The sequence below is a fragment of the Protopterus annectens genome, chromosome 7.part0 (assembly GCF_019279795.1).
Source record: "Protopterus annectens isolate FY-2018-M chromosome 7.part0, PAN1.0, whole genome shotgun sequence".
Classification (NCBI taxonomy): domain Eukaryota; kingdom Metazoa; phylum Chordata; order Ceratodontiformes; family Protopteridae; genus Protopterus; species Protopterus annectens.
In genome coordinates this window covers 1,486,813,079-1,486,840,790 of record NC_056739.1, presented here as the reverse complement: position 1 = coordinate 1,486,840,790, position 27,712 = coordinate 1,486,813,079, and the positions used below count along the sequence as shown (strand labels likewise).

Sequence of the window (27,712 nt, the reverse complement as noted above, 5' to 3'; positions counted from 1 at the left end):
TGAGCAGTGCTCCCAGTCAATGTTTGGGTAGTTGAAGTCGCCCAATATAATGGTGTTCGGAGAGATCTTTATGTTCTCCAATGTTTTCAGGAAAGCAGAGTGGGATTCCTGACAGAGAGGGTGGTCTGTAGGATGTTATAAACTGAAAAGCAGTCTTGCCCACTGTTAGTTGCACATGAATGGTCTCCGATACTTCGTGCAATGCCACTGACCTGGAGGTGTGGATATCCTTGATAAATATGGAAACTCCCCCTCCTTTTGTGGTTCAGTCCGGGTTTTGGGGCCGAAAAGCATGATATGAGGTATAGCCTGGTAGTGCTGGGGTGCTCTCTGGAGCCTTGAACCAGGTTAATGTCACTGCACAGATATCGATGTTCTCCATACTGAGGAGAGCTTTGAGTGCGTGCATCTTGAGGTTAAGACGTCTGGCGTTAAGCAGCATTACCCTTTTACTTGTCTTTCGACATCGTAAAATAGACCCGTAATTTCAATACCTAGTTTAAAAAAGTCAATATTGTGGGCAGTAGCCCCTACAGGTCAGCATAAGCAAGAACCAGTGCTGGACAGGCATACAATTTATTGCAGGGTGCATGAATACAAACCCAGGTGATATGAACATCTCCAATTCACCTAACTGCAAGTCTTTAGTATGTGGGAGGAAGCTGAAGCTTCCAGCAAACACTTGTGAACACAGACAGGATAGCATGGTGGCTCACAGGTAAGGTCTCTGCCTCATATTTCCAGGGTCAGGGTTTCCAGACTTATAGGTTCATAGGTAGGTACTAGGCTATCTGCCCGAGGGCATTTATAAGCCTAGCAAGAGTGTGTCGGCTTTTGTCGCCCCATTGATTAATTAACTGATCTTCTGTCAAGCAGAGCCAATGAAGTGATCCCAGGGGTGTATTTTCTGTTACCCATCCACTCGTCAAGGTTTCTCTTGAAGAGTGTTTTACTTCTGGTCACTTCTTGTGCAGATGTGCGTGTTCTTCCTCAGTATGCACTGTTTTTCTACTCCCTAACCAAAATATGTTCAGTGATTTGTTAAAAATGACTTGCCCATATATTTTGTTGTCCAGGTCATGACTGAAATGGGTCTCAGAAAGATCAGTTCACTTATCTACTTACCAAACAAAAGGACATGGACACTCCACACAGAATGCTCCTCAGTTTGAAAATGAACCAGAGAACTAGCACTTTGAAGTAGCAAAAATAACTGCTGCATGAAGGTGCAAACATAAAATGACAGGTGGAAAAAAGTCATACTAAACATACTCTAACAAAGACCAAATTGAATGCAGTAACAGGATAGGTACTAACCCACTGTAAGGAGAGCAAATGTTGAAAGCAAATATAGCACAATATGATAGAGGTATACACAATCTTGGTCTTATACAATGTAGTTATAAGTGATTAGCACACCTTACAAAATGGGCAGAGATACGTTGGCATAAAATCATAAATTACACCTCTATGAAGTAATTATTCAAATAACAAATGACTTTCTTTTCATTGTATACAACTCTTGGGTATTGTTAGTTCTGTTGACCTTCTGATTGCAGTATGTTCTTTAAGACTAATCTTTACGGCTGCCTGCATTATCTGGTGTGGCATCTAGATGTCAGCACACATTTAGATATACAAAGAAAAACTCTGAAGACAAAGGTATTTGCACACATACCACTGGTCCATGAGACCTGATGTCTTTTCAGTTGAGCTTAGTTGACCAAATGGACTGATGGTGATCAAACTTATTACAACTTATCCTGAGATCTGGCAACCTCAGAATTTGTTACAATATCGAAGTTGCAGGGGCAGAGACACCTTGCATTGCCTTTTTTTTTTTGGGGGGGGGGGGCTCTTTTGCTTCCTAAACAAAACACAGTCAGCCAGTTTTCTGTCTGGATATCAAACGAATTATGATTTGGAAGCTTGTAAACTATAATGTACAAGTCTGGTACTCTGAAAGTTAAAAAGCAAGTGCACAGTAAACACCAAAAAGTCAGCACTGGCCTACATTGGTGCCAAAGTCCAATTCTCATAAGCCTCTAACAGGCTTTTAAGCAGGCATAAAAAATGAAACCAAGTAACTACAAAGGAAAGAACTTTTTTCTTGGTACTTTTTTGCCTTTGTGCCTACTGACCATCATATGCCTTCCACAACAGACTTAGTTTGTGCCTCTCAAGTAGTAGAGATGTACCCAGTATGCGAGTAATCCAGACAGCCGTAAGGGTTCTTTGAACCTCTTCCCTCATGCATTCAGCTTTGTTTGATGGTTATCGCAATCTCCTGATGCAGGCAAGTCTGGCTTCCTCTAGAATACTTCCCTATGGCATCCTTTCCAGATTTTCCCTGAGCTAGGAACTACACAGTACATGCTCTCCTAGCAGCTTTGCTTCATCCAGGATGTAAGCTTTGGAAACATTTCTATTACTGCCCTAACCTTCCCCAAAGATGGTGGACATGGGTACCAACATCATCTTAAGAATGTTCTACACATTCCTTCTGATGTGCATGTGCTCCCAACATGCATGCCACATGAAAGCTACTGATGCCATACTGGGTCTGTCGAACTCACTCCCAACTGTTTACAAACATTTTATGCATGCAAGTCCCTGCCTGCATGTGAGCAGACGGCTGACAGGGGTCACGACCTCCTCTATTTCTGGTCTCTGGAGAGGTTGAAAAAGCTGGTCATCATTTAAGCACTCACACTTCTAGAACTCTCATTTATGCTTAACATAAAATGAGGTTGCAAGAGACATGAGCTACAAATGCTGCATGATAAAAACCTAGAAAAAATAAGAGGGAAGGTAAGTGACACTTAAAAGACAGAAATGAAATCAACCACATACTGTTATGCTGAGTAGCACACAAAACTGTAATACATTTAGCTTTTTGCCTTTTCACGGCACATGACCTTTGGGTAGGATACCAAACTATGGTGCAGAAAGGGAGGAGGAGGATATTACAAGCATGTCTTCAACCAGAAGGCTGCTGAGATGCTTACTGCTCTAGTAGTATCAGCTTTGATCTGTCCAGAACTATTTTCCAAACTGAATCATAACAAAGTACTAAATACTTCAACATGAAAGTTTGCACAGAAGTTCACATACACAGTTTTACACTCTGATCCATAACACTAGCAGATATTTATTCTGGAATGGACACAAAAATTCTTGCTGTTAACACTAACTGAACTACCACAGAATGAAAAAATGCCCTAAGTTGTACAGGTGGTAAGAAATGAGCTTTTTTGAACTATGTCCAGAAAATCTCCAAACGTCCATTTTTAAGTGCCACAAGTATAGGCAACAGCGTATAGTAAATCTTTGAAAAGATGTTCTACAATGACCACAGAAAGTGAATAACATACTGTACATTTGTCAGAAGTTTTTCTACTGAACAGGATTGTCCACGTAGTGTGCATTTATATCTCATAACTACAGACCTGTCAGTGCTGAAGTCAGAATGAAGGACAGAACTGTAAACTGGTAAATGATTACTTCCTACCTGAAACATGAGGAATGTCCGATGAGACCGAAGGAAAAGAACCTGTTTAAAATTGGATTTGCTAGAGTTGTATCTGCATCTGAAACTTTTCATATCAATTAAGGAGGACATTCTGATAAAAAGTCCTTGCATTCTCTTAAAGCATCACTTCCAACCTAACACTTTGGAAATGCCTTAGGTTGTGAATGAAATCTGACATTTTTCCTTCAGTCTGGGATGCAGGTAGTACGGATATAAGATGTAGTTGAAGAGAATAAGATAAAAAACTTTCACTGCTGAAAAATTACAGGTGGTGCTAAGGAGTCATTTAAATGAAATGGCTTTCTTTGATAAGATGAAGCTGGACTGCTGAATCATAGACTTGTCTGGCTTCCTTATCAGTCAGAAAAAATGGCCCTATCCTTTACAATATGGACTGTAACAAAATGAATACCAACAAAAGAAAAGTCTCAGCCCCAACTAGCTTCTATTACTGAACAGAAGCCCAGCAGTGCAGCAGTTGGCATTGCTGCCTCACTGTGCCCATTTCTCTAGTTCAGTTCTCAGCTTGGCTGCTTTCTGTGAGCAGTCTGCACATACGCCCTTTGGTTCATACTATTTTTTTTTTACCAGGTGCCCCAGGCTCTTCATACATCTTAAAGATTCACCATAGCTGAATGTCGCTTAGTGATCCTGGTGTGTGAGTACAAGCATACTGTGATGGGCTAGTATCCCCCCAGTATTAGTTCTTATGTCTTGCACTCACACTGAGTGCTAGTATAAACTTTGGCTCCGCACAGTCCTAAACTGAATAAAGTGGTTAAGTAGTTTAGGATTAAACTGCCAACAGATGTGAAAGCAGGAATCTGAGGTAGTCATGAACACATTAAATAACCTTCTCTTAACTTCCCTTTAACTATTCTATAAGCATGCACCTCTGGACTAAAAATTAATTCTTAAGACACAGAGACAACTCTAATTTTTGTCAAAACACTGTTTGGGTAAGAAAGGCTCTTTAACCAAGCATAAATGCTGAAATCGCAGAGCTGAATTTGGAAAAAGAAGAATTATAAATGCACTTATTTATAAAACTATTTATTTTTACTCTAATCATCTAACAAATTCAGAATCTTGTATTTGGCCTCTGTAGTACAAATGTCTAAGCATGTCTGAGACATTTTAACATGAAACACAGAATATTTAATGATTTCAGAGATATGAAAAATGATGCATGAATTCTTTTCCTCACAGTACCAAAAGCTTTCAGCCATTTCAGCAAAAATATATTTTTGAAGATCACCTGACCATCTTAACTTTGCTTAGACCAGGTCAACCTGTTTTATCCAGTGTAACATTTGAATAAATATCCAGCATCAACTGACACACTCAAAAAATGAAGTCTTTGGCAGTGTTGTCTGATTTCTGGTATAGTTATCTATACAAGCTGCCAAAAGATTTATTAAAAGAGAGTGGGGGCCTATCCAAAGGAAGAAAGAATGTATTTAGTTAGCTCATGACAACGTTTACGATTCATATGAAAGGTAACAAAATGTCAATCTAAAATGCCATTCTTGCAGTCTTCTGAAACAGAAAAGTATGAGGAATGTGAGAAACACACTTCTTTCTTGTACTGAATTTACTCAACGCAAACAAAAAAATTACTCTCTAGATTCAAGTACTTGGCTAGTTGCCCTTGAGTGCCATTTTAAGCCTAGCAAATTTCTTTTTTTTTTTTTTTGTGCTCGAATTAACCTATCCCATTTGGTTCGAGATTGGCCTTACCCATCCCATGGATCATACCTTAGATAATTTGAGGGGACCCACGCATTGTATAAAGCATTTAGGAGCTGCCTCTGTCCATTAGTAGTACAGGGGTAGTCCTGAGATAAATTTTCTGTTTCCCATCCATAGATCCACATTGCACTTGAATATGGACAGGGATGAACTTTGTTATATGTGGATGGGGAGCCTGTTACAGAGCAGTAGTATCCTTTGTGTGATACAACTGTCCCTCCAAAATATTCTGTTGACACTGAAGTAGTTTAGATCCTTACAGTATTTCTGATGCCATTTTGACTTGCTGATGTGCAGTAAATCCATTATTATTGGGTGAGAGGATGCCTTATATGACTGACACAGGTCATCCCTTAGCAGTCTGTAGGATAGAGAGTACAGTGACCAGGCTTTGAGTTCATTCATGCAGGACATGCTGTTTAAGCCTTGTATCTTTTTAGTAAGGTATCTCTGTGGGCATTCCAGTTGCTGCATGTATCTGGACAAATACATTACAGATAGATAGATTCTTAATAAAAATGCCTGCAAGTTTTAACACTGCTGATCTGAACAAAGATGCAGGATTTTAAGAATCTGTTCTCTTCTCCCTATTCATATGAGAATCCAGATGTACTTCATGCTCTCAGAAAGAATGCTGCCTCAGATTCAGGCTCCACAGCTGAAATCATTGCACCTGCAGTCCACTATGTGAAATATTCAAGCTGCTGCACTATTAGGAAAACAAAAAAAAAAAAAAAAAGGTTGTTGCATTTAAAGCTCTCATACTTATGCCTAGGCTTTCTAGATTCTGTCACTCTCCTCCAAAGAACTATGAGATAAGAAAAAATAAAGATTAAAAAAATGAATTGCAGAATATTCCAAGCACACCAGCAGCTTTTAAATATTCATCCCAACCCATCCCAAGTTAGGACATTAGGGCCTATCCCAGGGTTTGGTCTTGGGGTCTCCGTTATCTGGGATATACTTTTCTGAGGTGCAGGCAAAAACCAGTAGGCTATGGCTGGCCACGTCTGCAAATGACTACAAGCTGGGCGCTGTCATCAATTCCCCTAGTGATGTGGGCATCTTCCAAGAGGGTTTCACCCAAACAAATGACTGGTGCCAGAAACATGGCCTCAAGCTGAATACCAAAAAATGAATCATCATCCCCTTTGGGGAGAGTGACACCTCCACAAATTATGACATTAATAACAATGTCCTAAGCACGCAATCAGTCGTGAGGGATTTGGGCACCTAGATTGATAGCAACCTGACTTTTGATCACCATGTTGCTTCCAGTGTATGGAAAAGCTTTCTACATGGCCCACCTCATATGTAAGGGTATCTCAGCCAAGGACAAGGAGGTCATAACATCTCTGTATTCTTCCCTTATAAGGCCCATTACTGAGTACAATGCCCCATTTGGCATGTACCTTGCAAAGCACATGCAGCAGCTGAAGAGACCGCAAAGGTTCCTCAACAGGAGAATCCAGGGCCTCAAACATTTACCAAACATAGATAGGCTAAAAGACCTACCCCCTCTTCTCAGTTTCATACAGACTCCTCAGAGGTGACATCTGTCTGGCATACAAGGTGACCTCGAACCCCACCTTTATGGGACTGTTGCACATCTGGAAGTCAAGCTCCACTCCAGTAATCTGCACATGCGGCCTCAACCTGGTCTGTGACTTCAACAGGACTTGTTGGCAGAACAGATTTGTGTCCCAGAGACTGTCCATCTGTGGAATAGGCTCTCTCTCCATGTCAAGCAGAGTACCTCTTTACCCATTTTTAAGCGCAACCTGGATAACTGGATGGGAAATAGAAAATACATCTCTGGGATTCCACCTGTGTCCCTGTTGGACAGGGGCATTGGATGCTGATTTGTCTAAACATGGGCTAAATTCTTGGCTAGGGCCAATAGCCTAGTAACTTCCTATGATCCTAACTACAACTGTGAAGACTGTGGAAACAGTGAGCTTAATGGAAAAACAATAAGAAAAGAAAAAGGAGGCCAGCTCCATGGCACAAGGCGATGGCATTTTCATTGTTGCCTAGGAGACCTGCATTTGAGGAGTGGACCCAATCACTGAAGGATCCAAGGCGGGAGTGAAGGACTGAGTGGCCAGTGTCAGCTAGCCTTCTGCACTGGGAAGGTGTAGGTTTTTGCTGCAGCCAGGCACTCTCTAGCACAGACTGAGCTACTGTCGCATATAATACCGTGACTTATCAGATGCAAGATTTGATTACGAAACATTGGCATATGTTAAACAGTATACCTAAATTGTTGAATACTGTTTTGACTAGCCCTTTTGTTTGTTCTAAGAGAAACAAGAACTTAAAGCAAATTTTGTTTTACATGGAACAGTATAGATTAAAGAATGTATGGGAGAGTCAAAAGAAAGGCACTTGGTCCTGCTATAAATGCACTGGGCAGAAATACATTCATTGATCTGATAAATTTATGCACCCTTTAAAAGGGAAGGATTTTACTTTAACTATGCTGACTGTGATAGCACAGTGTTGAATATACAGTATTGCTTTATGTATAATCTGCTTTGTTTTCTTTATTGGGAATACTAATAGGAAGCTTAAAGAAAGAATATCTCGACACGTCTGATATTAAAAGGTGCGATGAAACAAATGAGTCATATAAACATATAAAAAAATGAGGGTGAATTACACCATTTTAGATTTAAGGTACATATGTACCCTGGCGTAAATGAGAGCGTTTCAATTAAACCTATATTAAAGTGTAGGAGTATTACACAATATTTTATTGGTTCATTTTATCATGTGAATGTTTAACCGAGTCTTCTATAAACATGCTGGTTTTTTTTCTGTTTTTATTGCCTGAAGAAGCACATTTTGTGTAAAAGTTTGGAACTTGTGTTTTACTAAAGTTGAGTGGAGTTGCTAGATTTAGCATTGTTTTGCTTGTTTTTCACTGTTTGTGTCTTTATCTTGTCTTCCTGCTTGATCTACCTCTTTTTACGGACTGTTCTGAGTACCCAAAGGTACCAGTGACACATCCATGCCTGAGGAAGATAAGCCTAGCCCTGACATTGAGACTGCAGCCGAGTTGTCAAAAGCTGAAGTTCCAAATGGAAGATATGAACCTGAAGCAGCGACAGTCAACCCTGACCCGGAAGCACCTGTTTAACACCACGGCTCTAAGGTTCAGATGGCCCCGAAGTAGTCAAGAGTTAACAAGACCCAAGATGGCAAAGCCACTGGCTCTGACCCAGAGGGTGGGAACAAAGCATGGCCCAAAGACCACAGATCCAAAGGAGCTGAGGGAGGAAGCCAGATGAAGCCAAAGTTCTGGGAAATGGAGCCAGACCTGAAGGGATAAGGCCTAACTGCATCAGAGTCTGCAAAAAGGACCTCATCAGCTACTCCAAGTCAGAAGCTTTAATGCTGCCCACTCATCTCGATGACAAGACGGAAAAAGCCATTGAAAGTGCTTGGAGGGTCATTTTGAAGTGGACAAACCCATCTGTCAGATCAGAGCTGGGGATACTCGGAACTGGGGCAGTGAAGGACACGACTCCGGGGACACCTCTGGCAGGGTAAATGGGAAAAAGGGGAAGCTGTCCTACCTGAAAGAGACCCTTTAAGCAGGAAGGAACTAGGAAAGCTCGGAACCAGTAAAGGAGCCTTACTGGTGGGTCAGCACAGAGGGCAACTGGCTCTGAGGAGTAAGAGCTCGTCTGTGCCAGGAGATCAAAAATAGTGAGATCTTCAGGTCCAGCAAGCCGAAGGAAGAAGGACCAGAAATGGAAGCAGAGGAGGACCTTTTCTGATCCCCCCTTGGATGATATGGAGTGCCGCGAACAATGCGTCTCAGACTTGATTTTCACGGCTGAAGGAGAAGCAGAAGAAGTTGAGGGGCCATAACAACCAACACAGATAAACTCTTGTTGATTGCCTTAGATCCAAACCCCTCACAAATGGAACATGCCGAATCCAGGTGCAATGTTCCCAAGCAACTGACACAGTGATCACGTAGGTCCTGCTACAGTAACTGGTGCTTGTAGGCAATGCATATCTTAAAGCCTTATTCCAACAGTCCAAAAACACTAAAGACGAGTCAAAAGAAAAAAAACACAAAAGCAAGCACAAAAATACTACAACTGCCGTATAATACTAAAACACTATACCTAAACACACCAAGACAGATGCACATTGCAGCAAAGAAGATCCTAAAAGGTGGGAAACCTACCAAGAACAAAACACTCAGTGTAGCTACCTATCTACTTATTACACACAACACTACATACTCTAGCACTAAAAAAGGAGTAAGGGATGCAAAATATGGAACCAAACAAGCAATAAAATTAACTTTTCAAAAGAAAATGCCTAAGCAGAGCCATATTGAGCCGCTGACAGAAATAGCAACACACTAGATCTGGGGAGTAGGGTGCGGAGCGGGGAACTGTGGGTAAGGAATGCACAGCTGATGAGATCAAAGTCTGAAGGAATGGGCCAGTGTCTGATCAGGTAACCCACAAGTTGAAGCCAGATGGAGTAGACATCGAGATAAATGCTGTCTGGGCAAAAAGTGAGTTACCATAAGTACCACTGGTAGAGTCCTTCTGTACCTTCAGAAATGCTTGGTTTATTGGGGGGGGGAGGGGCAAAAAGGTACATTCCTTTTCACAGGAAAGAGAAAGCATCTGTTCTCCAGGCCTTTCTGCAAAGTGCCTAGATGCATAATTCCTTAAAACTGTTAAGAATGGGGGTAAACAAATCTACTTGGAGAGTTCCCAGAGGTGGATAATCTCCAGGAAGTTCTCTGAATGTAACATCCACTTGTGAGGGTCTATCCTGATTTGCTTAGAATGTTTGCTACAGTGTTCTGTTCTGAAAGAATGCAAGTTGCCTGATGGGAGAGATTGTGCTGAGATGCAATTTCCCAGATCACACCTAGTTTGCACAGGGGGAAATATCTGGTCCCCATCCCCATCCTGTTTATGTACACATCGCAGTGGTGTTGTTTGTAGTAAAAAAACAGTGGTGCTGGAGTCCAAAGCTGATTCAAGGTTTTTAATGCATTTATCAGGGACATCATTTCCTTGGGGTCGATGTGTTTCTTTTTGAAATGTCGATTCCTCTGGATACTACCCTTCTGCTGTTGCTCACTAGGCTGTGGTGGGAAAAGCTAAAGAAGATCTAGACTCAACTGTATATAATTTGCCCACCAGAGGAGGTCCCTTTTGACAAAACCTAGCAGTGGGACTAAAGAGGATAGAAGATGCTGGCTTTAGGTCTAGACAGATTTGAGGAGTCAAGCATTAAGAAGCCAGAAAGCCTAGAATTCTGAGATATTGCCTTGCGAGTCAGATCTAAAAACTGTAGATAGTTAAAAAAAAAAAAAAATAATAAAATAAAAAAAAAAACTTATCCAGAGTAAGACAGGCCATCAAAAGAAAAGTGCCTAAAAGACATCCCGGAAATATCAATTAGTGGGAAGAAGTCTGGAAAGATTTATCCAGGTTTAGGCTGAAGACTGAATTTTGAAAAAGATTTTTGGCAAAGAGAAGGGGTGTTTGGGTGTCAAACTAACTACTACGATGAGGCAGTTTTTCAAATAATTTATTATTTATGACATTTGTTAACCATGTTGGTCCAACTGAGCCAGAGGCCCATTTTCAGTGGAGACCTGAGGAGAAAAGCTCCAGATATTTATAAACACAAAACAAATTTAACATAGTTAATAATTAATTGCAAGACAATTTAAAAAGCAGTAGTAGTGCAATAACAGATAATTAAGAAGTACAAAATGCAAGATGTGAACAAGATAAGAATACAAATCAAAGAAAGATAGTAATTGAAATTTCAGCAATGATAAAAAAATATATATAATTTTTTTTGTCTACCTTGTAGTGGACTAGTAAAATAAGATACAAAAATGAAAAACATCCCTCAGTAAAGAAGAGTTAGTATACAGCTATGTAGGAGATGTAAACCCTGCCTGTGTGGAGTTTATTATGGCTTAGGGGGGTGAGAAGGAGTAATGGGTTAAGTAGGGTCAATAAGGATAAATGTTGATTCCTTGAATTCTGCAGAAAGAAATCTCTGGAGCCAGGTATTTTGTGACTACCCTTAGAGATCTGGAGAGTCCAAAGGTTAAGGAAGCTAACTGAAAATGTAACCCAGACACACAAAAGCCTTAAATAAAGCAAACGACTTAGTGAAAAGGAATGTGATGAAAAGTATTTTTGAGATCTAGTGCAATTATTAAGGACTGGGGAGGAACAAGAAGAAAGATAGCCTAGAGGGTAAGCATTTTGAATTTTGGAAATTTTAGGAATAATTTTAGAAGTGAAAGGTCTAACACTAGTCCCCAGGGTGCCTTCTTTTTGGGTACATGGCAAATCCTGGAGTAAAATCTCTTTCCCTGCTGGGAACTGAGAAAAAGTGCTATCACACCCTGTATCGGCATTCCTGACAGAATGGGATGAAACAATTTGATTTTTTTGGATGAAGCCAGATTCCTGATTGCAGATTAAAGAAAACCCTGTGCCATGTGTAGCCCTGTTGTATTACTTGTAGCACCTAGACACATGTAATTTGCTTCCAAAATGGGAGAGAAAGACACACCTGCTATTTTGTGAGGATGGCTGGGGTGGAGGGTAGGGAAGATTGTTTTGTCATGTACTTTTCCTTTGATTGAACAGCCCTTTTTCCTTACATTTACCCTAACCTCTCTTTTTGGATTGTTGTTTTCCTGATTTTTGCTGCTTCAGTTGAAAAGATTTCCTGAAAAGGGGCCCACAGCTAGAGGGATAGTTTTGTTACACCAAGGAACTGGTGACTGAAGAAGTTGTTTTACTGCCTAAATGAGCTTGCCCCTTTCATTAAACTGTTTTAGGATCTTATAAGAGAAATACAAAACAGGACTTGTGTATCTAATGGGGAAATAAGGATTTGGCCTTTAAAACCCTCAGAGAATCTCCAATCTCAGCCAGGCATATCTCTGCATTGTGGATCAAAGACACAGCTGCTTTCAGAAGCCTCTTTGGTGGTTCTTTTTCCTTTTCTTTGCTTGAAGGGGGATGTCCAACAAATGAAAGTTAGTAGCCATGGCGGACAGAACAAGAACTTTTAGGTGTTTCTCCAGAAATATATAAAGGCAGACAGTCTTAGGTGTAAAATTCTTGTATGAAAAGACATTGTGCAATTCCCCCCAAACAAAAATGAAAGACTGTGTGAGAATCCTTGCAGGGTACTTTACCACACAGACACTTTACTTTGCTGGTAGACGTAAATTAATTTATTGCCAAGTTTTAGTCAAAAATAAAGGAAGGTACCCTGATGGGAACCTATCTGCCCAGAAAGCTGGTGTAAAGTAAAAGAGGATTGCCGAAAATGAAGACTCAATACAAATGAGCATTTGACTGAACTCTTCAGGGCAAGAAGAGTCTGGAATTTGGTGACCATGTGTCTCCTTTTACAGAAACACACCACTGTGCTGCCTTAGACATACAATGCACATGGCAGGAGCTCAAAAGCTTTTGTATACTGCCCGGAAGTCTGATCTTTGGCAGAATATGTCCCCTATAGCTTTATGCTACTCCAACAGCAATATAATGATAAACATCAATATATACATTTAATGACCATGTCAAAGGATTTTGCTTTGTCTAGCAGTATGATGGTAAAAATGCCAGTCATGATGTAAATTTAATTTAAATCACCAAACGCCAATTCCAGTACAGTTCTAACACCTTTAAATTTGAACTAAAACAGATTTTATAGCAAGTATCTCACAGAGGTTGCTAAGGTGCACACCCCTAGAGATAGCTCAAAATTTCAATTAAGAAGCTGTGTTAAACTTAGTACCTTCCTCAGAACAAAAAACAGTCATCTTCTCACTAGTTACAAACATGCTGGGCAGATGTACAGAAGAATTCTACTCATGTTGCCATGAGCACCAGGCTTGCATCCAAGTATTGTTTGCTTCATGGCTCAGACATTTTGGACCTGATGACACCTTAAACACTCTGGGTTTGACTAGTAGCTGAGGCACTGGAGGAGTTAATTGGACTAGGGTAGGAGTGAGAGACTGTTATTGCTGCTGCCTTGCCCATCCTGGGGTAAAGGTGCTCACAAAGTCCTTTCATAACGGTTCAAACTGACCAAAGGCCAAGAACTGCAGGACATGCATTAGGGAATCTGTGAGGCATTAGCCCACCAGGACAAAATATGTCTTCTAACTGAATCCCACATGGGAAAATGCATACACTTGCACTATGGACCAGCAAAGCAAGCATTATACCATGCTGTCCGGGGGGTGGTGTTATGCAAAAAAATATCCTAAATCCTACAAAATTACGGTCACTATCATCAGCTTCTGTTTCTGCTCCCTCTCTGGGTGTCCTAAGTTAATGAGAGTCAAAAAGAATGAAGTTGCCCAATGGAGAATGGAAGTAGAGACTTGAGTGTGGACAGGAAAGGGAACCAAAAATGTTATAAAGAAAGGGAACCAAAAATGTTATAAATGCATGCAAAATGGTACTGCAGGGAGACAGGTTAATGGTCAGTTGATTCACTTTCAGAAAATAATAAAATACATATCTACGATTAAACAGGTCCCAATACCATATAAAAAAGCAGTTTTGTACATCTTAATGCAACTATTCAATGATAAAAAGTTGTACAACATTTGCAATTTTTCTGCACTATTAGGAAAACATGGGCTTCTACTCTATGCATACAGTCACACCATAACTGGCAACACACCTATGCAAACTGCACTGCACCTTGTGGACAGTAGGCTCTTGCCTAGAGCAATGTCTTCCACAAAAAAAAAATACATGGGTACATTAGTGGTATGACAGCCTGCTCTATGGCTTCCTCACAATTCATTCTTGTAAATGAAGAGAAAGAAACCTTCAGTTTCTAATTTATCTTTATCACCACTTTTCAACACACACAGTTAATACTGAATTTTATCCAGTATATTTTCCAAAGACCATCAATTTGGCTTTCCAATCTCACTTCCAGGTATGCTCTGCTTCTTTCTTTCTAAGGGAATACTTTTCACAAGTGTACTCAAAGCTGGAGTGGACACTTACCAGGCTGCATGCGGCTGTGGTGCTGTGGACATCAACTCCACTGTTTCATAGGTAAAGTTGTTAGTTGCTGCAGGGGAATCCTCAGTTATCCAGGAATAACCACTGCTTAAACTAGTGCTACTGCCATCCCTTCGTCCTAGTATAAAGGCAAGGAGAAATTAAATCAGTCAAACATGATTTATTTTCCCTTTTTCTAAAACATTTCAAAGCTACACAGTACATGTTCACCCAATAACACGCTCCAACACCGGTACATTATCAGTTCCATTCAGTTCTGTGACGGACTGCATTAAATCATCTGACACTAGCATGTCAATCAACATGGGGCCTACAGTAACAACAAGTCACTGAGCAAATCTTAGCATTCTAAACTCCTGGCATATGCTGACACACAAGCTCAAGTCCAAGTTCACTGCTCAAATTCAGAGTCTCTCAGTTTCTCTGCAGACAGGAACAAACACAAAATGCTGGTGCAGATGTTGACAATACACAGGAGTGTTATGGTGCACCCAACCCACCCCCACATACGGACAATACATGCTTCTGAACAGCATACCTTTCCAATAATTAAACAAAATTGAAAAAAAAAGGCTTAATAAGCCCAGCAGGTAGTCTGGGGGAACCCCTCATTTAATAAGGTTTACAACCTAAAAGGAAACATTAGTAAATATGCCAACTTCATAAATCTCCCCAGCAGGAGAGTGTAAGAGAAACCTTCTTGCACAGAAAAGGTGTTTTTTTCCACACTTGCCACACCAAGCAAGTAGTCTAATGACCAATGAATCATAATTTCACCCTTACCACATAGTAGATTCAGCACAATGTTACACCTCCTAGCCATGACTAGGAGGTACCTATTACCACTTGAGGCTGTGGTAACCCACTTGATTAAAAAATGTATATACTCCCAACTACTTTTTCTCTGCACAGCTGATCTCAATTAGTCATGATTTAGTTTTATTAATGATGAACGGCACCATTATTTCTCCAGATTCCTCAACCAAACTCTTAAGGTTATTATCTGCTATAACCCCTACATTTGATCTGCATATCAATAAGACTATTAAAACAATTAATAAAAAACTTGGCTCAATTTACAGGATCAAGCCCTACCTAACACCATTAGCCAGAACTGTTATCACTCGTACACATCTACTCTCCAGCCTCCTCTATGCTTCCCCTCTATTTACAAGGTCGCAGTGGTGCAGTGGTTAACGTTGTCGCCTCACATCAAGAGGTTCTCCGGTTTGTATCTTGGCTGGAGCGCCTTCTGTGTGTAGTCTGTATGTCCTCCCCACAGTTGAGTGATGTTTAAAGACATGCAGGTAGGTAGGTGCGTGAATTGGTGTGCCTTCGTTGAAGGTTGGGTGTCGGGCTGGCACCTCGGCACTGTAAAAATCTACTGCCAATCATAAGCGGACTAGCGTTCCGCTGTGGTGACCCCTAACTGGGAAAAGCCGAAAGACATTACTTTAGTAAAACTGACCTTAATAAACTTTCTAGCTGTTACAATCACATTGCTAGATTTGCCGCCAATGCGGCCTACAGAACTCATCATTGCCTTAACCTAAATCTACTAGGATGGCTTGAATTGCCCAACCTACTTCAGGTTAACAAACTAATAGTTGCACACAAGATTCTCCACCAACCAGACAAAACACCCGCCCTAAAAAACCTCATGACCCCCCTACAGTAACCTTAGCGCACTTTGGTTATCCGAAAGACTATTAGTTCAAACTGTCAAATCCAACAACACAGCCGGAGAATCTCTATTTGCCAACTCTGTTGGCAAAATTTGGAATTCTTTTCCAGCCACTCTTCCGTCTGAACACACACTACTTCAATTCAAGAAAAACCTGACTCAGTACTTTAAAAAACAATGGCTATGTCCTTGTCCTAATCCAGAGAAACTCTAGCCATCACTCGTGCACATGGAGGACTTCTGCCTAGACTTTATTGTTTCTGTTTTTATTTTGTAAATCCAATGATCCCAATCATGTACCTACTACCATGTTAGCCTACCAGGCATTTAAGTACCCTATCTTGTTGGAAAACTGTCTAGAATTTCTCATCTGTGAAAAAATGTAATTAAGTGATTTTATGTATATCTGTTTGCTTACTTCCCTGTAAAAAATAAAGCATTTATTTGTGATTACTTTGAGTTTTAACTGTAAAAATGTTACAGTTTATAGTATGTGTTTTCGGAGCTTTTCTCCCTGGGCCTCTGCTGAAAATGGACATGAATCCAGTCAGACTATCCCGGTAAACAAATGTAAAATAAATAAATAAATAAATAAATAAAAATATGCAAGTGTAGTTTCTCTCCCCTTTGACACAATTCCACTGATAAACTACGTTTACAGGTAAACACAGCTATCATTATATTTGGTCTTGAGTCCATGTGCATGTTTCACAGGGAGATTAGCTCTGTACACTGCAAAGGCTGGAGAGATCTGGATCAAGACCGTCTTTCTCATGAGGAGAGGCAGGCCAATTCCCAGCCCTTAATAACCTTTGTTGTTATCAGGCTGGGAACAAACTGGTTTTGATCTCTTACACTGATCTCTGAACTGCCACTTGAGTTTCTCCAGGGATGATCAAAAAGTATTGCTTGTGTCAATCAATACCAAACTTACACCCAAGCTGGTACCTTTACTGACAAGGACAAGTCAGTAAGGATTGGCCATTATGTTTTCTTCATGTTCTTCCCCACACACACAGAAAGGGGGAGGCTTTTCAAATTATGTTCTGCTTTGTCCACTGAGAGAAAACAGTGCAATGCACAGGTGGTGTGATGCATTTATTGGACAAAGACAGCAGAAGCTTTGGACTAACTAACAACAGCCTCGCATCAGGAGTTATACTCTGAAGTAATGCATTCAAAAAACAAAAGCCTCTGAAATACATGTTTTGGAAGACTTTAAAAGTCTCATTAAACCTCATAGGCTCAAAAGGGGAGTGAGAGAGACATTCCAACACACAGCTTAAATCCTAGAACCGGGGTCTGCAACTGGTGGCTCTGGAGCCACATGTGGCTTTTTCACCCCTGGGCAGTGGCTCCCTGAAGCTTTGAAAAATAATGGCCTCTCTACTGCACAACACACACACACACAGTTACTGCTCAACTGCGCAGATTTTTACAGAATGTCCCGACTTTTGCCTCATATTTTTGGTCCGTTTCTCATAAAATTGTGGTTTTCTCACAAATCACTGAAGGCTGAAGTAAAAAAAAAAAAAAAAAAAAAGAATAGACAAACATTTGAGTTTCAGAATTCATACCCTTCAGAAAATTCATGCCAATACAAAATCTGTTATTCTATTAACTTTCTAAGTTTGTAAGAGCAATATTTAAAAAAAGTGTCCCTATTTTTGGGCCTTTGTGCGACATTATTTATGGCTTTGCCCAGATTTCTTTTTCTAAGAGGTCGAGAGATACGACACGCACACGTGGGCACACACACACAGCGAGCAAGCCCAACAAAGGAACAAAAATAGGGACAATTTTAAATATTGCTCTTATAAACTTAGTTCTTTTATATTTAGTATAATAACTATATGTAAAACTTTATACACTGTGCTGTCTTCATTTTAGGGGTCAAACAGGTTTTTGTGGCTCCCGATGAATTTTATTTGGTGGGAGAGGGTCAAAAATGGCTCTTTTGATAGTGAAAGTTGCAGACCCCTGTTCTAGAATGATGGTGAACACTTACACTATAGTTATAACAACGTAGTCCCTCAAAAGTTTTAAAGACATCTAATGACACACATGTTCACTAAGTGATGAAAAGCTGCATTGTAACAAGGAGTACTGTACTTTTCTATCAAGAATGAACACAATGCATTCCAAGATAACAGAACAATGAGAAAAAGTTGTGCAAACTATTTGGCTGTTAGCTTCATAGGTTCATACTAGGCTATCTGCCCTAGGGCATTTATAAGCCTAGCCAGAATGTGTTTGGCTTTCGCCACCCATTTTAAATTTATTTTGCTATGCCCTTTTTCGAGGTTAGTATACTGTGCCTCTGTCTAACAGTGACACAGAAGTGATACCCGGGGTAAACCTACGATCTCCCATCCACTCATCAAGATTCCTCCTGAAGAGAGTCAATGAGGGACTCTGCCTAACCTGGACTGGGATTTTATTCCAGAGTGAAGGGAGCCTCTGGGTTATGAATCTGTCCCTCCAGCATGTCCTATTTATTTCAGTGCTGAGGTTCAAGTCTCTCGAGCACGTAGCTCGATGGGATTTGAATTTTCTGAGGTGCAGCATGTCCGTTAATTCCGGGTTGGACATGGCTTTATACGTCAGGCACAGATCGCCTCTGAACAGGCGGTATGCCACTGAGTAGAGCTGGAGTTTCTTTAACCGGGCAGCATATGGCATCTGTTTGAGCCCTTTGATCCTCTTGGTGAGGTACTTTTGGGGTCTTTCCAGTTGCTGCAGGTGTCTGGTAAGGTACATCCCCAAAAGGGGCATTGTACTCAATTATGGGCCTGATGAGGGATGAGTAAAGAGGCACGATGACATCCCCTGATCTAGATGTGAATCCCTTCATGATTAGGTGGGCTATATAAAATGTTTTTCTAACCACTTTGGCCACGTGGTTGTCGAATGAGAGATTGCTATCAACTTGGGTCCCCAGGTCCCTAATTACTTCTTCTGTACTTAATGGATTATCACCTATGTGGTAATTTGTGGGCACTTTGGGGATGACTATACACTTTTTGGCATTTAGCTTGAGGCCATGGCTCTGGCACCAGTTGTCTGTTTCTATGAGGCCCTTTTGGAGGATGCTTGTGTCGGCTGGAGAATCGATTATGGCGCCCAGTTTGCAGTCATCTGCGAACTTGGTCAGCCACAGTCCTTCCGTGTTGGCCTGTACCTCCGAGAAATATATACCAAACAAGAGAGGTCTCAGGACTGAGCCTTGTGGGACACCACTTGTAACTGGTTTGGAGTCTGACATGGCTCCAGCAATTCTAACCATGTGGGTTCTGTCCTTGAGCCAATTTGCAATACATCTAGTGACATAGGGGTTTATATTTAAGCTGGTGAGCTTATCTATAATGCCTGAGTGGGGTATTGTATCGAAGGCTTTTGCGAGGTCCAGGTATGCTGTATGGACCACCTTCCCCTCGTCAATGGCCTTGGTGACTGTTTCAAAGAAATCAACCAGGTTTAAGAGGCAGGATCTGCCCTTAACAAAGCCGAACTGGGTAGGATCCAGTGTTTGTAGGTCCCCAATATCTTTATTTATGAGGTCCATGATGATCCTTTCCATAGCTTTGCAGACCAAGCTAGTCAGGCTTATGGGGCGATAGTTTCCTGGATCCGTTGAGGCACCACCTTTATGGAGAGGGACCACTGTTGCTGTACGCCACTCTTTGGGCACATATCCTGTAGTAAGGCTGAGATTGAACAGTAGTTTTATGTTTGGGTTTAGCTCTTCTTGGAGTTCATGTAGGACGCAGCCCGGGACACCGTCTGGTCCCATTGATGCTGTTTTTTTGCTTTGGAGAGGGTGGCTCTTACCTGAGCATCTGAGATGTCAGGGGGGCAGCACTCTGCTGGGATAGATATTTGCCCTTTTGGTGGGGAGGGGGGGGGGGAGAAGTTTGCACTGAACCTTGTCAGCTAGGATGTTGGCAATGTCTGTGGGTTCGGTGTATTTTTTGTCATTTTGGACTAATTCTGAGCATATCTGGGAATTACCACCCAGGTTCCTAACATAACTAAAGAAAGCCTTGTGATTATCCTTAGTGCCCTGTGCAATTTTTCTCTCGAAGCTGGCCTTAGACAATTTTATGTGTGCCCGTAGTTTTTTGCTAATACTGATCAGTGATGCCTTCTCTTTTTGGGATTTCGCTCTATCATTTAGTAGCTTCCTCCTATTGTATAGTTTGTTTATGGCTGGGGTCCACCAGACAGGATGTCTGCCTTTGGAGGATTGGGTCTTGGTTTTATTTGGGATCGCATTATCCATGCATTCCTGAAGGTGTTCATAGAATGCATTTATAAAGGATTCTGCGGTCTGGGCCGCATTTTCCACAGGCCCGGGGGCTTTGAAGGATTCCACCTCAGTTTTGAGGAGTGTGAAATTTGCTTTAGAGAAGTTTTTCACTGTGGTTTTCCGGGCAGGGGGTGGGGGTCGGGATGTGAATATCCAGTGAGATTAGTTTATGGTCTGATCTTACCAGTGAGGGATACACTTCTGGTCTGGAGCACAGAGTCCCCATGTTGGTGATGATCAGGTCCAGTATGTTTTCCCCTCTTGTGGGAGTGGTAAACAAGTTGTTCCATAGCATTTGAGTTTATAAATTCAAGGAACCTTTGGGCTAGGGTGTTGGAGCTAGAGTAATGCTCCCAGTCTATGTTTGGGTAGTTGAAGTCACCCAATATAATGGTGTTTGGAGAGACCTTCATATTTTCCAGTGTTCTCAGGAAGGCAGAGTCGGGTTCCTGGGTTTGGGAGGGTGGTCTGTAGCAGGCTATAAACTAGAAGGCAGTTTTACCCACTGTTAGTTGCACATGGATAGTCTCTGATGCTTCGTGCTTTGCCACCAACCTGGAGGTGTGGGTATCTTTGATGAATATCGATACTCCCCCTCCTTTTGTGGTTCGGTCCAAGTTTTGGGGCTGAAAAGCATGGTATGAGGTATAACCTGGTAGTGCTGGGGTGCTCTCAGTAGCCCTGAACCAGGTTTCTGTTACTGCACAGATATTGATGTTCTCCAAGGAGGGTTTTGAGTGCGTGCACCTTGAGGTTTAGACTTCTGGCATTGAGTAGCATTACTCTTAGTTTCTTATCCCTTGTGATACCTATGGAGGTGGGTTTGTCTTTTGAGCCTTGCCTAAAAAAGGCACTATGGGAGTAGCAAGAGCCTTTGCCAATATCCGAAAGCCCAGGGGTGACAGGTGCAAGCTGTCCCTAGCGAAGCATCGTGGCTTGTCGAGCATATCATCCCAACCTGACAGGCACTGGATCCCCTTTGAATGACACCAGTACTTAAGCCAATTGTTGAAATTGATCATCTTGTCTTCATATTGTGGCATCATTCTTGGTGAGGGTAAGATGCTACTCAAGGTCAGGGTCATACCGGCCTGGGCTCCATGCTCAGAGAGCTCCTTTATGTCTCTTTTCATGTAGTCCAGGGAGGTACGTCTCAGGTCATTTACACCAGCATGGACAATGACTGAGTCATATTTGTACTTGCCTTGGAGTGACCTGAGTGCTTGTGTTATGTGGCGGATCCTAGCGCCCGACAGGCTGCTCACCGTGACCCTCTCCTTGTTCAGCCTGGTGAGTGGGACGTCAGTGTGCCTGACGATAGAGTCACCTATTACAAGTTTATCAGGTGTGTTGTTTAGTCTTAAGGGCTGTGACTGTTCGGCACACTGGCTTTGTGAGATACGTGTTGCACGTGTTTTGTTTTGGGGTAGCAGCTGCTTGGGTGTCTGCTTTGGAGGTCTCTGCTGCTTTGGCAGATCTTTATTTAGAGCCTCCGAGTATGTTTTGTGTGATTATGTGTTTGGTTTGCTGTCGTGGTAGGTCTATGTGAGACTGGAATTGTAGTGAGTGTGGTTTCCTTCTCCTCCTGACTGGTTATGCCAGTACTGAGTTGAGAGAGCTTAGCCTCCAGTTTGGCTATATGGTTGCATCTCTCACATGTGTTGGAATTTGTTGGGAGGAGGAGAGGGTTGTCTGTGTACATGAGGCAGTTGTAACATTGCCTCAAGATTCCCAGATTCACCAGCTGGACCAGAGAGGAGATTGCCAACTGACCTTTGGACATGCTAGAATAATATTGGGAATTCCTTAATAATTGAAAACCAGGGCCAGTGGGGAGTGAGGGTGTAGTGCTTTTAATTTTTAGTGCTGACTTATATAATTGCTTTAGTGAGCAAGTGCCAGGTAACTTAAGTGCAATGTGTTACAGGTAACTTAAATGCAAAAACGACAAGGACTCTAAAGAGAATCATAAGGCCTTCTTTAGCTATGTTAGAAACCTAGGAGGAAACTCCCAGATATGCTCAGAATTAGTTCAAAATGAGGGGACCCAGGTTGAGTAGTTATTAGACCTATGATTGAGCCTGACATATAAGGCCATGTCAAACCCAGATTTGATGAATATGCGAACCTATGACAAACAGTAACTTTCTTTCAAGTGAAACAAGGAAATAAGTACAGTAAGCAATGCAGACATCACTAGTGATCCACAGAAGCGCTGAGAAGCCACGTATTAGGTGGAATTAGCGTTCCAGGGGAAATAACAAGCAAACAAACAACAAGCATATAAACAAAGCTAGATTCAGCAGGCCTGGATCTAGTCTATGCTACAGCAAACAAGGTGTACCAATTTCAGTAAGATACAGTTCAAATATTCAGGCACTATAAACCTTTAACCAGAAATTCCCAGCTCAGAAGGGCAGAGTCCAGCCTCTTCTCCCACAAGAGTGCAGACCACAAACCTTCTTAATGTAAAATACCTGACCTGAAGCCCAAGTGCTTAAACCAGAACTAATACACTTTAAGAATAACAGACACTGGGCTCTCAATCAGCAGTTCCCAACTTAGAAGGATGAAAGATACCGGTCCTGCCACCACAGTGCATGCCACAAACCTTCCTAACGTAAAACAACTGGTCTGAAGCCCAAGTGCTTAATCCAAAAGACTTAGAATGATAGCTACACTTTAATCAAGTTACTACCAAGCAGTAATAAATACAATTGAATACTTTAGAGAATGCCTGGATTAGTGCTCAAGTTACACAAACAAAGCTAGATCCAGCAGGCCCAAATCCAGTCTATGCCACAGCAAACAAGGCGCACCAACTTCAGTAAGAAGCAGTTCAGATAGGCATGCACTATAAGCCTTTAACCAGAAATTCCCAGCTCAGAAGGGCAGAGTCCAGCCTCTCCTCCCACAAGAGTGCAGACCACGAACCCTCTTAATGTAAAATAACTGGCCTGAAAGCCCAAGTGCTTAAACCAGAATTAATACACTTTTAGAATAACAGACACTGAGCCCTCAATCAGCAGTTCCCAACCTAGAAGGATGTAAGCTACCTGTTCTGCCACTACAGTGCAGACCACAACTTTCACACAGCTGAAGTGAGTGGTGGAATCCTTTCTGGCTGTCAAAATTATATATTCACTAGCTTTGTAGACCAGAGACTAGGTACTACTAAGTGATGAGGAATCAAGTATGCCGATTCATTCAAAGTGCCTGTAAAACAATTCCATATGCAGTATATTGAGATGTGCGCCTAAGTGAAGGGTATCCATGGAAGTCGGTCCATGTGCAACTCTAAAAGATAACTGCAGGTGAGTAGTGTCGAGTCTGTGTTCACATCACTTCAAGCTGTACACAGTCTCCATATATGTTTCTTCAGAGAATGTTACCCAAAAGAAAAACTAGTGGCAATATTTTCAGCTCCAAAGACAACTGTACAACTCAGCTAAGAAGATATACCCTCTCTCTTTCCACCTAAACCTTATCCCTTTACTCCCAACTTAATCTCTCTCTTAGCTCTTTAACAATGACCCCTTACGTGTCCTACCTATTCTCTCTTCAAATTAAAACTTTCTCCTATTCTATGATCCCTAACACAGCCTTTATAAAATACTCTGCTGTGCACATTTACCATTAAACTGTAAGACTGTATAATGCTTTATTTACAATTTTAATTATGTTGTGCATCTTTTGTAACCATACATCTCTGAAATGTGTCACTGTCTGTATACCCAAACTCTACTGTCACTTCTAATTAAGTTGTTTATTTTTCAACAAATATACTCCTACCAGAGCTTTTCTCCCTGAACCTCTGCTGAAAATTAGCACCTTCTTCCAGTTGGACTTTCCCGGTAAACAAAAGCAAACAAATAAATACATCAATAAAACAATGAATTACAGCTCCTAATTCTGGTGTTGTGGTCTACAGATACAGAAAGAAATTAACTTTTTTGTGGTAAATCATACTCATTTGGAAAAGGATATGGCGAGATTAGTCAATGTTGTTGGTGCATCCATATACGGAATACTTTAGAACCTGGTTAAGCCACAACCCTAAGATAAAAAACTTTACAGATATAATTGTTAAAACGATACTATTGAGCATAAACTTCTGGTGAGTACAGAACAATTTCCTTTAATCATTAGCAACCACAGGACCAGTGAAGGTGACAATATGCAAAAGTTAAAATGCTTTGTTACATACTTAGAAACACCACCATTGTGCAAATCTAGTATCCACGATTAGCAAGCTGCAATAAAGCACAAACACAAAAGTAAATACAAAAGTAAAATCGGAAAATACAGACAAAAAAATCCCATCAGTATACACAGGAAAAACGTGAAAAATGAATTGTTAATATTTACAATAACTAATGAAAGAAATACCACAGTGTCCACCTTCACAATAGGGAATAAAAAAAGTGGGCAAGGAAACTTGATGCAGGTGCACCAGTATCCATTTTACGTGATACATGCACTACTTTCTAAGGAATCTTAGCATTACCATAAAGCTTTAAATAAAATCAAGTGAGTGTCTCTGCTGGGTGACATAGCAGTTATGACATGCAATTAAAAGCAAAAAATACTTGTCCCTGACTGTGGTAAAAGGTGACAGACCTGTTTTGTTGTGTAAGTAACTTGCTGCAGAATCTGATATTAAACTGGAAATGGGTTTCTGATCCAAAGGGTGTAAAATGAGCTAAACATCTATGCAAGAAGTGCTTGGACTGCATGCTTAAGTGTTTTGTGAGTAAATGGGAACACTGTATGGTGTTAAAGTCAATATTTCTGTGTAAAAGGGTGTGGCACCCAAATTTTGAAAAAGTAGATTATTAAACATTTGCAGTGAAGGAGTGAAAAAGATACAGAGTTGGAAAGGCTTGAAAGAGATACTACTGTTAGTCCACTGAAGCTGAATGAGTAGGCAGCTCCAAATGTTCTTGTACAAATGGATAACGTCACATGCATTTGTTCCGAATATAAGTTGACCACAAAACAGGCTGCAAGCAGTAAGACATATCCTCTGCTTAGAGTGGAACAGCAAAAGGACAGAGCGAGTCTGCTTTCCAAGACAGATCCATCAGCTACTTACCAAGTTCTACTTGATGATAACTCTAAATTAACATGCAACAATTAACACAAAGATTATTCGTGTATTACCAACTACCATTCAATACAAGTTCAGCACCATCTACTTTTTTTCATCTCTACGGGATAAGTTATTCAAGGATTGCTGTGTACTTAAAAGGATTTGTTGATTTGTGGAAAGAAAGTGAACTTTTCAGTAACAAAATGCAGCACAGACTGCAACATTATGGGCTGAGAATTAAAAAAAAATAAAAATGAGTTTGTCAAGTCACAGACTGAATACTTGGGGAATGCACTGTAATGCAGAAGGATACAACCTTTGCAAATGAAGCAAGTTCTTGAAGCTTCTTTTAACTACGTGTGAAAGATTTACAAGCATTTCTTTAGTTGCTTAATCTTTAAAGAAAGTTAATGCCTAGCCAAAGTAGAGTGAAAGCATTGCTGTATACATTCTTAAAAGAAAATGTGCTTTGACAATGGAAGCAACTTAGCAAGATGCTTTCAAAAAATGTAAACAAATGCTGACTTATGCCAAACTGCTGGCAAACTAGTACAGTTGCGTAGACTTACCATGATTGCAGATGTTTTGAGTATAGTTACTATTGCTGTACTAACATGGGAATCCTGCCTGAAGAAGCCTGTTGAAAGGCCTGAATACTAGAGCTTATACATTCCCTATTCTTGCCTGAAGGACTCCATCACCTATTGGCAACAATGGTATAGAAGGACATCACCCACTGCCATCTTCATATCTTTCTTGCACTAAGCTGGTTCAGAAGCAGTTCCTAGGAGCAACAAGTCCCAGATACAAAAGACTAAAGGGACTCCCACCAAACCTTATCCAATAGAGAAAATTAATATCTTGGAGGGGTATTAAATTGGGATCACTAATTCCGCGGTGGTGCAGCGGTAGCGTTGTTGCCTCACAGCAAAACGTTCTCCCGTTTGATTCTCGGCTGAAGTGCAGGGAGTGCCTTCTGTGTGGAGTCTGAATGTCCTCCCCGTGGTTGGGTGGGCATTCGAAAGACATGCGTAAATGGGAGTGCCTTAGTTGAAGGTTGGATGTCGGGCTGGCACCTCGGCGTTCGAGAAAATCTACTGCCAATCATTAGCGGACCGGAGTTCCGCTGTGGCGACCCCTAACAGGGAAAAGCCAAAAGACAAACAACAACTGAATCCCAAATACTCACAATATCGAAGACCAGAATCCCGAGACCAGATACCCAAAAGACGAGAAGACTGGAAGACCAGAAGCGCGAAATTTAAAATCCCGAACACTACACTAAACATACACTACACACATATACATACACACGCCTTCACCCAAAACACAAACACACAAACCTACACTACATACAAGTAGGGGGGCAAGCCCCCCTGCACCCCCTACTTAAATATTCTAACTCCAAGGTCTCACTAAGACAAATGGACAAAAACACCACCACACACCTAAATTTCCCTCACACACACACATCACAGTCACAACACACACTTACACACACACTAAAGCCCCTAAGCAACACACTCAAACATAGATACTTACCTGACCTTCCACCTATCCATTCACAAACTGCAACACCAGAAGCACTACTTCAACATCTACGAACTTCGGGATTTTGAATTTCGTGCTTCAGGTCTTTCGGTATTTAGGGGTTTCAGCTATATGGTCTCGAGATTTTGAAATTCGATATTTCAAAGTATCGAGATTATGTAGTGAACCCATTAAATTACAGGAGAGGGGGAGGGAAGGGTGACCTGTGTATCCACCCCTCCCAAAAAAAGGAAGAAAGTAGACAAGAACGATTGGAGGGAGAAAGGGAGGGAACTGGTCCTGCAAAAGTGAATATACTCAAACACCTACAATCATGGCAAGTGCCTACACATCTGTACTATGTTTTTCATAATTCACTGTTGCAGCAATGACCCTTAGGAGGACTCCTAGAGCTTATGGGTGACCAGCACATAGAAGGAGCAGGGGACACCAGAATTTGCAAGACAGCCACAGCAAAATCCACCCTTACTCTTGAAATACTGTCTAGGCTGTAGTGCTTGGCAAATGACCAAGTAGAAGAGTCCAAAATATCCTGAGCTATTAAACCATTATGAAAGGCCGTTGAGGAAGCTGTGGTCCTGGTGGGATGTACTCTCACTCTAGCAGGAAGTTGTTGCCATTTTGTTACCACAATTATGGGAAATGAGTCACCAACCTGCTAAAAAGTAGTGGGTTGGTCGATTGTTTTTTTCCTTTTCTCGTTTAGCAAAGT

General features: G+C 41.3%; 1 protein-coding gene across 2 annotated transcripts in view; it reads right to left on the bottom strand.

The window, feature by feature from the left end:
• MTMR14 (myotubularin related protein 14) overlaps nucleotides 1-27,712 on the bottom strand; it is a 1,239,106-nt gene that overhangs the window by 383,083 nt on the left and 828,311 nt on the right. For both annotated transcript variants that reach the window (XM_044078037.1, XM_044078038.1), the window contains exon 16: nucleotides 14,347-14,482. In XM_044078037.1, the coding sequence (XP_043933972.1) occupies nucleotides 14,347-14,482 (136 nt within the window). The remainder of the gene's footprint in view (nucleotides 1-14,346; nucleotides 14,483-27,712) is intronic.